Source organism: Peromyscus maniculatus, chromosome 22 (genome assembly GCF_049852395.1).
Source record: "Peromyscus maniculatus bairdii isolate BWxNUB_F1_BW_parent chromosome 22, HU_Pman_BW_mat_3.1, whole genome shotgun sequence".
NCBI classification, from domain to species: Eukaryota; Metazoa; Chordata; class Mammalia; order Rodentia; family Cricetidae; genus Peromyscus; species Peromyscus maniculatus.
Window position 1 is genome coordinate 43,863,265 of NC_134873.1, and position 13,870 is coordinate 43,877,134.

The 13,870-nt window shown below is 45.7% G+C and overlaps 1 protein-coding gene across 17 annotated transcripts in view; it reads left to right on the plus strand.

Moving 5' to 3' along the window:
• Positions 1 to 13,870, plus strand: part of Ttc27 (tetratricopeptide repeat domain 27) — a 181,625-nt gene that overhangs the window by 39,940 nt on the left and 127,815 nt on the right. For 12 of the 17 annotated variants that reach the window (XM_076559521.1, XM_076559522.1, XM_076559517.1 and 9 more), the window contains 2 exons: positions 7,320 to 7,497; positions 10,415 to 10,544. In XM_076559521.1, the coding sequence (XP_076415636.1) occupies positions 7,367 to 7,497; positions 10,415 to 10,544 (261 nt within the window). In that variant the 5' untranslated portion in view covers positions 7,320 to 7,366. Of the gene's footprint in view, positions 1 to 42; positions 177 to 5,916; positions 6,211 to 6,558; positions 6,576 to 6,628; positions 6,646 to 7,319; positions 7,498 to 10,414; positions 10,545 to 13,870 lie in introns of those variants that run through there. The other 5 variants (XM_076559524.1, XM_042266807.2, XM_042266808.2 and 2 more) reach the window with 5 other exon arrangements.

The following is a 13,870-nucleotide window of genomic DNA, read 5'->3' on the forward strand; positions in this document are numbered from 1 at the left end:
ATGACATCACAATAGACAGTGCCAGGTAAAGCAGTGCACACTCAGGTCCCAGCTGATGCCCTTCCCTGTGGCTGACCTTGCCCTGAGCTCTAATAGCCAAAGCTCAGGGGAGAATCCATCTATGAATCTTCTAAGGTCCAGCTAGACAAACTCGTCACTAAGGAAGGAGTGGCGAGGTAAAGTTTCAAAGGTCTTCCAAAATGACTTGTTCTGACTCACATTTTCTTTGGAGCCGGTCACTGTCATAAATTGGGATTGGGTCTATGACCATAAATTTCAAACTGCAGGTTGGAACACAGAGTCAAGTGGAATCTAAGAGAGTTGGGATAGTTGAAGTGGGAACTTTCAGGTACTTTGAGGCACCTGGTTTTCTAAGTTCACAGGTCTCCATATTTCCTAGTTGCTGTTGACCTGACACACATCACACTAAGCAGTGGCCTTAGAGGATCTACATCTCAATGCCAAGTTTAGAGTAGTCATGTGTCACCACACCATCTTATCAAGTCAACACAGTGCAAACAATATTGATGTGATCAATTCATGTGATCAAAATTATTCTTTTCATATAGGAACACTAAAGAACCACTGACTGGTAGGCACCATTTCAGAAGACCAAGTCTTTTCCCCCCACAGTATTTTCTGTCTATAGGGGCAGTACAATTAATATTCTTGGGAAGCCCACTAAAAAAGAAATAGTTAAATAAATACAGTGTGTGTGTGCTTTATAAAGCACTATGCAATTTCTACAAGGATTTTAATTATAAAGAGCTCTGGCTTTTACATTGAGCACATGCTATGTGGCAGGTGCTAGCTGTATACCAGCCTGGAGTCCTGGTGACATGCTATTATGATTAGGAATTCTGCTTTTGTTTTGTTTTTTCAAGACAAAGTTTCTCTGCATAGCCCTGGCCATCTTGGAACTCACTCTGTAGACCAGGCTGACTTTGAACTCAGTGATCCACCTGCCTCTGCATCCCAAGTGCTGGGATTAAAAGCATGCACCACCACTGCCTGGCAGGAATTCTATTTTTTAATACACTTTTTATTTCATAGTGCTCACAAAAGCTGTAATAGTAGTAACTAAACCCCATTTACCCTTACTCCTCTATCCTTAGCATCTTTTTAAAATTTATTTTATGTGTATAGATATTTTGTGTACATGAATGTCTGTGTACCACATGTGTGCCCAAGAGAGTCAGAAGAGGGCATCAGATCCCCTGGAACTGGAGTTACAGACAGTTGTGAGCACCATGTGTGTGCTGGTACTCAGCCCAGGTCCTCTGCAAGAGCAGCCAGTGATTTAACAACTGAGCCATCTCCCCAACCCCACTGTTTTATTTTTGTTTGTTTGCTTGTTTTGGTTTTTGTTGTAGTTGTTGTTTGAGACAGGGTTTCTCTGTGTAACAGCTCTGGCTGTTCTGGAACTCGATCTGTAGACCAGGCGGGTTTCAAACAGAGATCCACCTGCCTCTGCATCCCCCCACGTGCTATGATTAAAGGCAAGTGCCACCACTGCCCAACCCCAGCTCCACTCTAAACATAAAGTTATAAAACTTTAGTACACTTATCAAGACCATGAGCTAAACCTTGGAGGTGGAGGCAGGGCTATCCAGATTCCAAGGTCATCCTTGGCTACACTGCAAATTCAAAGCCAGCTTTGAGCTACATAAACCCCATCTCAAAAAATAAAATAAAAGCATTACACATTTACTATTAACTAAACTTCAGCCTTCATTTGGATCTCATATTTTCCCACCAATGTTCAGGATCTAATGGATAGTACCATGTTGCTGGAGACTAAACCCAGAGTTCTCTAGTGCTCTACCACGAAGAAGGAGCAGGGAGGAGGAGGAAGAAGGAGGAGGAGGAGGAAGAAGAAAAAAAAGGAGGAGGAAGAAATGAGAAGGAAGAAAAAGGAGGAAGAAGGAAGAAGAGAAAAGGAGAAGAATAAAGAAGGAAGAAGGAAAAGAAGAAAGGAAGAAGAAAGAAGGAGAATAAAGAAGAAGAGGAAGAGGAGGAAGAAATCCTTGAATTTGAGTCTCTGTGATGTTCTCTTTATGCTTAGACTGAAATTATGTGTGTATGGTGGTGTGGGAATGGAGAACACACAGCAGTGGCATGCTCTCCCTATTCCAGCACTCCAAGAGGGATCTGTTATCAGTATGTCCTGCTAGCTAGTCTCAAGTACTTTGTAGGGGAGTGCATGCCACATTTCTCTACTGGAAGTTATTTTCTTTTGTTCATACTTTGCTTCTGGAAGTGGCCAATCTAGAAATCTAACTCCTATCGGAGATACAGGGCTGGCGTGATTAAGTTCCATCTCCTGGAGGAATACTGTAACACAACACATATTTGAGATTCTTGAGTAAGAAAGATGTCTCCTCTCCCCACATTCTATTTGTTCACTTATATTTACTGGTATAGATTTGTGTATATTTCTTTTGTACTTTTGTACTTTTGTACGGCTCAATACTGTTGCTATTCATTTTGTTGCTCAAATTTTCCAGCTTTTGCTGTGAGAGCCCTGGCTTTGTTAGTGGCAGCTGCAGTCTAGGCCGGTGTTTCCAGGTTCTTGGCCTCTCATTCACCAGACTGAAATAAGGGGCTCACACAGATTTGCAAAGAAACACAAACTTGATTCAAGGGAAACTGATGGGACAGATTAGAAAGGAATATCCAGTCAGGATTGACAATGAGCCACAGGAATGAAGGTCCTCAAAGGCTCCAGTCACTGTTTGGGACTTCTTTTACAGGGTTCAAGAGAAGGGGGAGTTGGGTTGCTAAGGGAGATAGTTTGGATGGCTCTACTTTGATTGACAGATTAAGTTATATAACTATTTCTCTAGTGTGCATGCCCCATCCCATAATACATTTGATTTTAAGCATGTCCAAGCCCAATTATAAATATGTGTAAGATGGCAAATAGATTGCCCTGAAAGTTCACTTTGAAGACAAAGTTTACCTTATTGTGCACCTACCCTAAACCAGTTCAGGCATATGTACTGAGAATACCTTTGAATAGACTCTGTCTATGTTTGATGATTGTTAAGGGGAGGAGGAACTTATTCTATAGTTCAGAGAGGGTGTGCATGCATCTCAGTGCAGGATAGGTGCATTATTTGGAGAGGAGCTGATACTTGTATTGTGTGTGTGGGTAAATGTCTCAGATTTCAAGCACATTGTTAGCAGAGGGGTGTGTGCATAGCCCAAACCAAGTGGAGTCCCAGGTTGCCAAACTACCACCTATGCTTGCCTGCTTCATTCAGCAGTCTGGGGAACTCTGTGTTCTGAGAAGGGGGTGAGGTACGAATTATATATCATTAAAAAATTAGAGCCAGTTAATTAATTGAAAAGCACTGAATTTCTCCTGACATTCCCCAATACTCCTCCCCCACCTCACCCCACCCCCACACAGTGGTTATTTCTTCCAAGGCTATCTTGTGGTTAACTGCTGGCCTGAGCTGCCTCCTGGGTCTGGAATGGCACTTCCCACTTCAGGCGTCAGGCAGCAGGGGCCATGCCCAGTCCTAGTCCTTGCTCCCGGAGCTTCATTTTTCTCTCAGCAGTAAAAGAGGAAGGACAACATCTGCCATGTTGTCAGTTCATCAATTCACAGAAACAAGAACGGACATCAAAGGAGAGTGGTCCTGGACCAGTGGGAGTCAGCAATGCTGCGCATGAAACTTTTGGAGATGTTGTTTACTGTGTCGAGTGCCTCAAGGTGGGACAAAAAATAAAGAGCTGAGTTTGGTGCTTTGGAATGGGGGAAGGCTGCCAATGACCGTCCACTCTCCTGTCAGGAGAGGTGACAGACGCCAATGAAGCACTCCAAGAAAATCCAGGGCTTGTCCACAGATCTTGTCATGAAGATGGTTGGCTGGTAAAGATGAGTGACCCTCTAGAGTTGGACGAATTAACAGTGAAGAGGCATATGAGAAATATGTGAAGTCCATGAGGAGTGAATATGGCACCTCCCACTTCCATCCCAAATAAAAGTGGGAAGTAACCTGCGATAGCATGGTTGTCTTAAGTTAGAGAAGACTTGAAATAACTTTTAGCAATACCAATGGATAAATAAGAACTTTTCTCAACAGTGCTACTGACGAAAGTCCCCAACTCCCCAGTGGATGCAGATAAACATAATGTACATATTTTTTGTAAGACCCTAGACTAGAGGCTAAGCCCTGGTGTGCAGAATTCATGAGATTATCTATGGTTAAAAGTTATGAGGCAGGCTGGAGAGATGGCTCAGTGGTTTAGAGCACTGGCTGCTCTTCCAGAGGTCCTGAGTTCAACTCCCAGCAACCACATGGAGGCTCACAACCATCTATAGTGGGATCTGATGCCCTCTTCTGAAATAAAGGTGTACTCATATACATAAAATAAATAAATTTTAAAAAATTGCCAGGCGGAGGTGGTGCACACCTTTAATCCCAGCATTAGGGCATTAGGGAAGCAGAGGCAGGAGGATCTCTGTGAGTTCAAGGCCAGCCTGGGCTACAGAGTGAGTTTCAGGAAAGCGCACTGGGGGGGGGGTGTTAGGAGGCTGGGTTTGATGAGGAACCACCCTTTAATCCCAGCATTCCAACAGGCCTCTGTTACTTTGAGGATAGTCTGGTTTACATAGGAAGAGTTATGTGGTGAGACCCTACCAAAAAAATAGTTACTTATTTCAGGATAACTATGTTCTCTCATATACTATTATAACTCACCCAGATCTATCCCTGAATCTTTGTTTTATTGTTTTGTCGAGACAGAGTTTCTCTTTGTAGCCCTAGCTGTCCTCAAACTCACTCTGTAGACCAGCCTGGCTTCGAACTCACAAGAGATCTGCCTGCCTCTGCCTCCCAAGTGCTGAGATGCCTGTGCCACCGCCGCAGATCTTGGTCAAAAGACTTGATGTTTCTTCCCGTTAGAAATGCCTGGGAGCACAGGGAAGTGTTGTACAATGTCAGATGAAGGACAGTACTGTCTTCATTTCACCTTGAGCTGCATTGGCTGCTGTTGTTTTCCACAGTGAAGCAGGGACCTTTGCAGCTTCGCGGAAAAAAAACCAAAACATTCATGAGAGAGGGGAGGGGGGGGACGCACAGCGAACTCTGTGCTCAGCGGCTGCCACACTGTCAGGAGGATGTATTTCTTTCCCTTTTCCCACTTCACCGAAGTGTTTTGGGTTCTACAGACTGGCCTGCAAAACTTTCCAGGTCCTTGACCCCTGCCAGGTTTATGTGATGGCGTCCCGCTTCTTAAAGAAATGGTTTATCTTAGGCGTATAACTGTTTGCCGGCAGGTGTGATGTACCACTTGCATGCCTGGTGCCTAGAAGTCCAGAGGAGGACAACCGTCTGGAGGGACGGGTGGTGCTGAGCCACCTGAAGTGGGTGCCGCGAACAGAACTTGGTCCTCGGTTGGGCCATCTCTCCAGGCGCCCCGCCACTGCCCCCTTGAGATAGGGGAACACTCTTAGGGGAGGCCAGTTTGGAACTCACAGTGCAGCTCGGGCTGACCTCCAAACTGCAGCGATCCTTCTGCCTCAGTCTCCTCAGTGCTGAGAGAGCACTTCCAGCTTGGCTGTCTTGCCCTTTCAGTCATCCGAAGGAAAAGCCTACGCCGAGGCAGCTCGAGCCTGGGACTCATGGGCTCCACTTACCGGGTCGTAACCTCTAGGGCCCACGCCTATCTGCTTGGAGAAAAGGTGCTGCGTGTTCACCTCCAAGGACTTGCTTTTGCCTCGGACCGTGGAGTGTTTGCACGCAGAACCCGCTTCCAACCTCTGTCTCCCCTGGAGACGCCCCCAAGTCCCCAGGACCGAGGGCGACCCGTCTCCATCCATCCCCACAGCCCCGACACGGCCCGCCGCGATCCTATCCTGTGCGCATGCTCACACCCGAGTCTTCGATTGGTCGCCTAGGAGCGTGGGATGTTTTCCCAGGATGCTCTGCGCTGCTGTCATGGCCGCCCCCGTGTGCCTGTATCCTCACATGGGACGCTAGTCCTGTTGGTGTCTTGACGGTGCCCGTGGCCACCAGACGCCGGCGACCTTGGTCCCTCCTCCTTCTGCTTCCTCCTCCCCCGAGGGGCCCTCGCGGGACCCCGAATTGGGTCCAGTGATGCCGGGGGTGACGTGGACTCCGGAGCGGGCGCTGCTGAGGGGCTTCTCCACGGAGGCGGAGCGGCGGCTGTGCACGCAGGAGGGGCGCTGTGGCCCAGGTGGGGGCTGTGAGGACGGGGATGCCGGCCCTGGGTACGGAGAGGGGGCAGGAGGGGCGCTGTGGCTCAGGAGGGGCTGTGAGGACGGGGATGCCGGCCCTGGGTACGGAGAGGGGGCAGGAGGGGGCTGTGAGGACGGGGATGCCGGCCCTGGGTACGGAGAGGGGGCAGGAGGGGCGCTGTGAGGACGGGGATGCCGGCCCTGGGTACGGAGAGGGGGCGGGGGGGGGCGCTGTGGCTCAGGTGGGCGCTGTGAGGACGGGGATGCCGGCCCTGGGTACGGAGAGGGGGCAGGAGGGGCGCTGTGAGGACGGGGATGCCGGCCCTGGGTACGGAGAGGGGGCAGGAGGGGCGCTGTGGCCCAGGTGGGGGCTGTGAGGACGGGGATGCCGGCCCTGGGTACGGAGAGGGGGCAGGAGGGGCGCTGTGGCTCAGGTGGGGGCTGTGAGGACGGGGATGCCGGCCCTGGGTACGGAGAGGGGGCAGGAGGGGCGCTGTGAGGACGGGGATGCCGGCCCTGGGTACGGAGAGGGGGCAGGACGGGCAGTGTTGTTCGGTGGTCTGAGATCTGGTGGTCTGGGAAAGTTCCCGAGAGACAGACCTGAGCTGATTTTCTTCCTTTAGGACTGACAGGTAAGAGAGTTCGTCAGGAAAAAAAAATCGGGGTTGTGAAAGTATTGAGGCAGGTGTGAGCTGGGGAATATGAGGGAATCACGAGAGATCCTGTGTGTTTGGATTGGCCTCCTGGGGGAGAATATTGAAGTCGGACCTCAGCAAAGGAAACTTTTCTGTGTCGGTTGGAATCTTTGTGAACAATTTCCCAAAGAAGGGTACTACGCCTATTATTATTACTATTACTACTACTACTACTACTATTATTTCTGTGTGACCTCCACTCTGCTGCTCGTAGTCATTGTAGGTATCCTGTAATTCTAGGAGGGGTGATGTTGGTAGAGTGAGAAGGATTTGCTCAAGACTTAGTGATTCCTGTATAGCCAGCATTCTGTTTATACCGTTTTGTATATTAAAATATCTATGTAATGGATTGTCATTTACACTTACATTCTGTTGGCTTGCGGGCCTGATTATTATTATTTTTTTAATTACAGATATTGGAGTTTTCTTAGACTTGCTGTTGGAAGGGAGCTATGAGGCCATGTTCTTACATTCAGTGACACGAAATATATTCAACTCCACAATGATGGCTGAAGAAAAGATTGACAGCTACCTGGAGAAGCAGATAGTAAATTTCCTGGATTGCTCTACAGATTTGGAAGACATTGAAAGGTAGAATTTTATTTGAAATTTCCACAGAGAAACACACTTGTGCAGAAGGCTGGAGAGATGGTTCAGTGATTAAGAGCACTTACTGCTGTTTCAGAGGACTCAGGTCCAATTCCCAGCACCTGCATGGTGGCTCACAACTGTGCAACTCCAATTCCAGGGGATCCAACATCCTCTTCTGACACCCATGGGTACCAGGCACATATGTAGTGCGCATATGTACGCCCAGGCAAACCACTCATATACATCAAATGAATAAATAAATTTTGGATACTTTTATGGCTCCTTGGCACCATAAAGGCTTTGCAATTTAGCAGTTGTTGATAAACCTGAGCTCACGATGTGTCAAGTAATCTCCGTGAGGTCTCTGGTCCAGATCTTCCAGAATGAGAAATGGAAGTAGTTCAGGATCAAAATGAGTTTTGTGTATGAGAATGACACATGCTTGGTAGTCACTTCTTAGAGCTTAGGTTTGGGAAGTGCTAGCTCTCAACTTGTGTCCTTTTGCTTCTTGTTGTTTCTCGTTTTGTTTTGGGGCAGAGTCTCACTATGTAGCCTTGTCCTGGAACTCATTATGTAGACCAGGCTGGCCTCAGACTCACAGAGATCCACCTGCTTCTCTGCCTTTCAAGGCCTGGGATGAAAGGCGAGTGCTTTAAAGGGGGCAGCTCACTTTTTTTTTTTTAAAACGTGTAAATGTACCTTGAATCCTGCTATTTCTGAAAGATGCTTGCATTTCCATTTGCTATGTCTCAGATTGTTATCTCTGCAGTGATCAGAGAACTCCATGTGTTTATCATGGAACCCTCAGTTTATCTTTCTTCAGTTAGGATGCCTGCACACTGGTTAAATCTAAGCCTTCTAGAGGCTTCTGTTTTATTGTCATACGTTGTTAGCTTACTTCTTCTTCTCATCCACCCATGACGTCTGTCTAGAATTCTTAACCATCTCCAAAATGCCTATAATATCATTCTACCCTGATGTTTACAGAACAGTTTCAGACAGTCGTCTGAGGAATGAGCCAACTAACTTGTTAGGTTGTAAAGATAAATAAGACCTAACGCAGATTCATAAATAGTTCATAATTCTGTTTCATTTTTTCTAATTTCCAATAGTATTATTCTTGATTTTGTTGAGTAGTTCATAATTCTGTTTCATTTTTTTTTTCTAATTTCCAATAGTGTTATTCTTGATTTTGTTGTTCTTGTTTGTGATCGTGTTGTGTATTACACATTTGGCCAGGGGTTTGCAATAAACTCCAGGCTGGCCTCAAACACATAATCCTTTTGCCTTAGCTCCCCAAATTTGAGGATTACAGGGTTATACCACCACGCCTAGCTCAGTTTTGATTCTTTTTTTCCCCCTCTTTTGCCATGGACTTCTCACATTCTACCATTAAGCTGTATCCCTAACCCTTTTTTCTACTTTTCATTTTGAGGCAGGGTCTTACTAAGCTGTCCAGGGCGGCTTTGAGTGTGCGATCCTCTTGCCTCAGCCTCCTGAGTCGCTGGGACTGCAGGCTTCAGCACACGGCAGGCTTTGTTTCTGACTCTTCTTTGCTGGCTGATGTGTTTCTACTGTAGTAAAGTTCGCCTCGTGGTGTCCATTCGCATCCCTCCTCTTCCTTTCCCCACACATGCGCGCGCGCAAATGCATTATTCATAGGTGCACCCTAATTGTAGTTTGAAAAGAGGCACTTGGTATGACGTCTTTCAGGGTACACTCTGCAAGAGAATGTTTTGATGACGGGGAGATTCTGTGTCTTGTAATCAGTATGGTAGCCACTTTTCATACTTGGCTATTGAGTACTTGAAATATGGAAATTGTGACTGGAGACTACGTTTTAAGTTTAAGTTAAATTAGATTTACATCTGTGTTAACAGTTTTTAAAAGATTTATCTATTTTTATTTTATATGTATGGGTGTATTTTGCCTATACCAGTGTGCTCCATGAGCATGCAGTGCATGTGGAAGCCAGAAGAGGGCAGCAGATCACCTGGAAATGAGTTACAGACAGTTGTTGGCAGCCATGTGGGTGCTGGGAATAAAACCTGGGTTCTCTGGAAGGGCAGCCAGTGCTGAGCCATCTCTACAGCTCTAGATTAAAGTCAATTTAAAAGCCACATGTGGCTAATGGATTTATTGGACATTGCAGATATAAATTGTACTATCTTAAGATAGTTTCAGCTATTACTTGATGGTTTCTTTTCTTCTTTTTTCTTCTTCTTCTTTTTTTTTTTTTTTCCCAGACTGGGTTTCCCTGTGTATATCTGGCTGTCCTGGAACTCACTCTGTAAACCAGGCTGGCCTTGAACTTACAGAGATCCACCTGCCTCTGCCTTCTGAGGGCTGGGATTAAAGGTGCACACCACTATTGCCCAGCCTAATTTTTTTTTTCTTAATTAAGCTGAAATTAAGTAATATACGTACAAGCATATGGTGATGGTGGTTGATATTTGTTTATTTTCTGTGCTGGTTGGTTTCTGTCAATTTGACACAAATCTAGATATATCTGGGAACAGGGAATCTTAATTGAGAAAATGCCTCTGTAAGGTTGGCCCAAGCAAATCTGTAGGGCATTTTCGTGATTAATGATTGATGTAGGAGGGCCCCACTTACCATGGCCATACCGGGTGCATAGTCCTGAATGATTTTAGAAAGCAGGCTGAGGAAAACCATGGAGAGCAAGCAAGCAAGCAGCATTCTTCCATGGCCTCTGCTTTAGTTCCTACCTTCAGGTTCCTGACTTGAGTTCCTGTCTTGATTTATCTCACTATGGAGTGTGACCTGAGGATTGTAAGCTGAAATAAACCCTTTTCTCCCCAACTTGCTTTTGGTCGTGTACTTGTTTTTTTTTTTTTTTTTTTTAAATCCCAGCACTAGAAACCCTAACTAAGACCTTTACCATTCTTGTCTCCAGACAGCAGCTGGTTTTCTTACTTGGTGTGAGCAGCTTGCAGCTGTTTGTTCAGAGCAACTGGACTGGGCCTCTCGTGGACTTGCACCCTCAGGATTTCTTACCATCTGTTCTGCTTGAGCGGTTTGGTGAGGTACGCTTCTTGGACACGTTATGTATAGTTTCTTTTTTTTCCCCTAAATGTAGTTCTTTTCAAACAAGTGCTCGTCAATTGGAGTTAACGGTGGGCAGGGAAGAGATGACTCTGGTTTGCACAAACCGCTAAGAACGCTGCCTTCATTGATCTTCTGACCTCCACAGTGCTGCGGCATCTGCATTGGACTTACACATATGCACATGTAATAACACATGTACGGTACATGCATGCACACACACACAAAGACTATGTCTCCTTTGCACTCAGCACCTAGTTGAGAGAGTAGACGTGATCATTGTCATAGAGCAGGGCTTCTGATGGGTCTCTCTAGATCTTGAGCCCTGTCTTGATTCAGTAGTTGCATGGGCCTGGGGCTGGTGAGGTCCTTCCAGCTCTTTTCTTGTGGGTTTACAGCTTCCTCCTTTTGCCTGTTGAGTTCTACGAACAGTTGGCTCTTTTCTATTTTGATTGTACCGGGTGTCGAACCCATGGCTCAGCATGTTAGGCAAATACTCTACCACTGAGTTAAACTCCCATTGTGATACTGTCTTTTTGTGCTCTGATCTGGACAAATCTGGGCACACTGCAGTGGAAGACCCTGTGTGCATCCTGATAGCATCTCTGACTCCTACTTTCCTGATCTCAGCAGTTTCTTCTGGATCATTCCACGCTTTTATTCACGGTAACTGTGTATGGCTCCTTAGGAAACGTACTATTTAGTGTTGCCTGGTTTGGGTCCATAAGTAAATTAAGCAGTGTATGGATTATTTTTTTGACTTCTCTTATTGGTGATATGTTTGAAATTATACTTTTTATTATTATTATTATTATTATTATTATTATTATTATTATTATTATTATTATTATTTTTGGAATTGAGACAGGTTCTCACTATGTAGCCGTGGCTGATTTGGAACTCACTATATAGACCATGCTGATCATGTACTCACAGAGATTGTCCTGTCTGTCCCTCCCAAGTGCTGGAATGGAAGGTGCTATCACTACACCTGGCCTTGTTACTTTTTTTAAAAAGAACTTGGTATATGTGTGTGTTTGTGTATGTGAATGAGGGTGCCCGTGTGCATGTGGAGATCAGAAGACAACCTTGGGTGTTGGTCCTTGCCTTCACCTTGTTTGAGACAGGATCTTCTGTGGTTTGTACTGTGTGCTCCAGGCTAGCTGGCTTTTGAACTGTCGGAGTTCTCCTGTCTCCGCTTTCCTTCTCGCTGTAGGAATGCTGGAATACAGACTCTTGCTGCTGCCTCCGCCTTTCCATGGACTCTGGGATCCAAACTTGGGTCCTCCGGCTTGACCAGCTAAGTGGCCTCCCTAGCTGGATGGAAACTGTGTCCTAGGGGGCCTGTGCTTCCGTATTTTTATTTTCTTTTTAATAATTTTCTTTTCTTATTATTTTACATATTAACCACAGCCCCACTCACTCCCCTCCACCTCCCCTCACCTGCCCCCAACCTGATCCCCCATCCACTCCTCAGAGGGTAGCATGGGGAGTCAACAGAGCAGTGTTTTTCTTGCTGTCATTTGCCTGTGTTGATTTATGTTTAAATATTTACAAATATGCTTTGTACATATAGTTACATATAATTTCCCCTGCTTTCATCTATGATCTTGGCATTTGTAGAGCTGTTTTCCAGCCACTCATTGGTACTAACCAGCCTCAGACGAGCAGCAGGAAAGCCCATGTCAGACCAGCAGGTCGCCTCTAACACTGGAAGGTCGCCCCTCACACTGGAAGGCCATCCTTCACACTGAAAGGCTGCCCCTATGTAATCTGGCTTTATAAGCTTGACCCAGACTTCCAGATGTTGCATTTCCTACGCTGTGTTGATGAATGTGTATTTTCTGTATCTTCTGCTCTCTTGCCTGGAGGATTGCTGGTTTTTTTTTTGTTGTTGTTGTTTGTTTGTTTTTTACCTTTTGCTTTGTCTATTTTTATTGAAAATATAAGTAATCCTTTTAAAAATGGGCCATTCTGCCCTGCTCTTGAAGCACAGTTAGAACCTAGCTGTGAAGTCTGTGTGTGTACAGGGCCGAGGGCTGTGCACAGTACTTCCCATGTGGTGACCTAGGGTAAGGAGAAGAAGAGAACGTACCTCTAACTTAGCTATTCAATCAGCCAGTCACTGAATGTTATTTGTTAGGCCCATTTCCAGAGAGATGGACACTGAAGAGTAGCTTGGAACCGGCCCTGGGAATTGCTATCAGGACCATGATGTCATGGCTGTCTTGTCTAACCTATGTTAAACTTTTTTATCCAGGGGTTTTAGGTAGAAGACAGAGCTAGAACAGAACATGGTTCTCATCTCAAAGTGATGGGATGGTTCTTCCTCTTCCTCTTCCTTCTTCCTGCACTTCACCAGAGTGACTTGACCTTAGGAAATGTGCACTGGTAGCCATGAGCTCCAGTCTGATGTGGGGAGCACAGGTTAGCCACCTGAGTTCCTGTCTGAACTGAGGAGAACAGGCTAGCCACCTGAGCCCAGTCTGGTCTGAGGAGAACAAGTTAGCCACCTGAGCTGCATCTGTTGTGAGGAGCGCAGACTAGGCAGTTACTTTTTGAATTGTTCTTTAGTATTTTTATTTTATTTTATTTTTGGCATGGATTTTGCTATGTTGCTTAGGCTGATGTTGATTCTGAACTCCTGGGCTCAAGCCATCTTTCTGCATCAGTCTCCTAGAGAGCTGGGGCTACTTTCATACACCATTATAGCTATCTCGACATTTATGGATCTGTTTCCTCACTTTCTAAAAATTGTATTTTTACTTATGTTGTGTGTGCATCCTTGTGTGCGTGTGTGCCCCTGTATCAAGGCCAGAGGTTGACTTTGAATATTTTCCTCTGTTATTTTCTACCTTATAATTTTTTATTTTCATTTTTTTTTTAATTTGTTTGTTTTATTTTGTGTTTGAGTGTTTTACCTGCATGTATGGATGTGTACTATATGCATGCCGTCTGAGGAGGTCAGAAGAGGTTGAGTTTCTTGGAACTGGAGATATAGACGGCTGTGAGACATGATATGGATGCTGTGAACCAAGCCCAGGTCTTCTGCAGGAACAAGTGATCTTACCTGCCCGTTTCTCCTGTTTTTTGAGGCACAGATTCACTGAGAGCTCATTTTCACTGGAGCTCATTGACTTGACTAAAATGACTGAGCAGGAAGCTGATTGGCTCCTCCTGGCTCTGCGTCCTCAGCACTGGGATTACAGATACTTTCCACTGCACTGGGGCTTTCCTTTTTTTAAGGTGGGTGCTGGGATCTGAACTCAGGTCCTTATACTTGTGCAGAAAGCACTTTACCAACTGA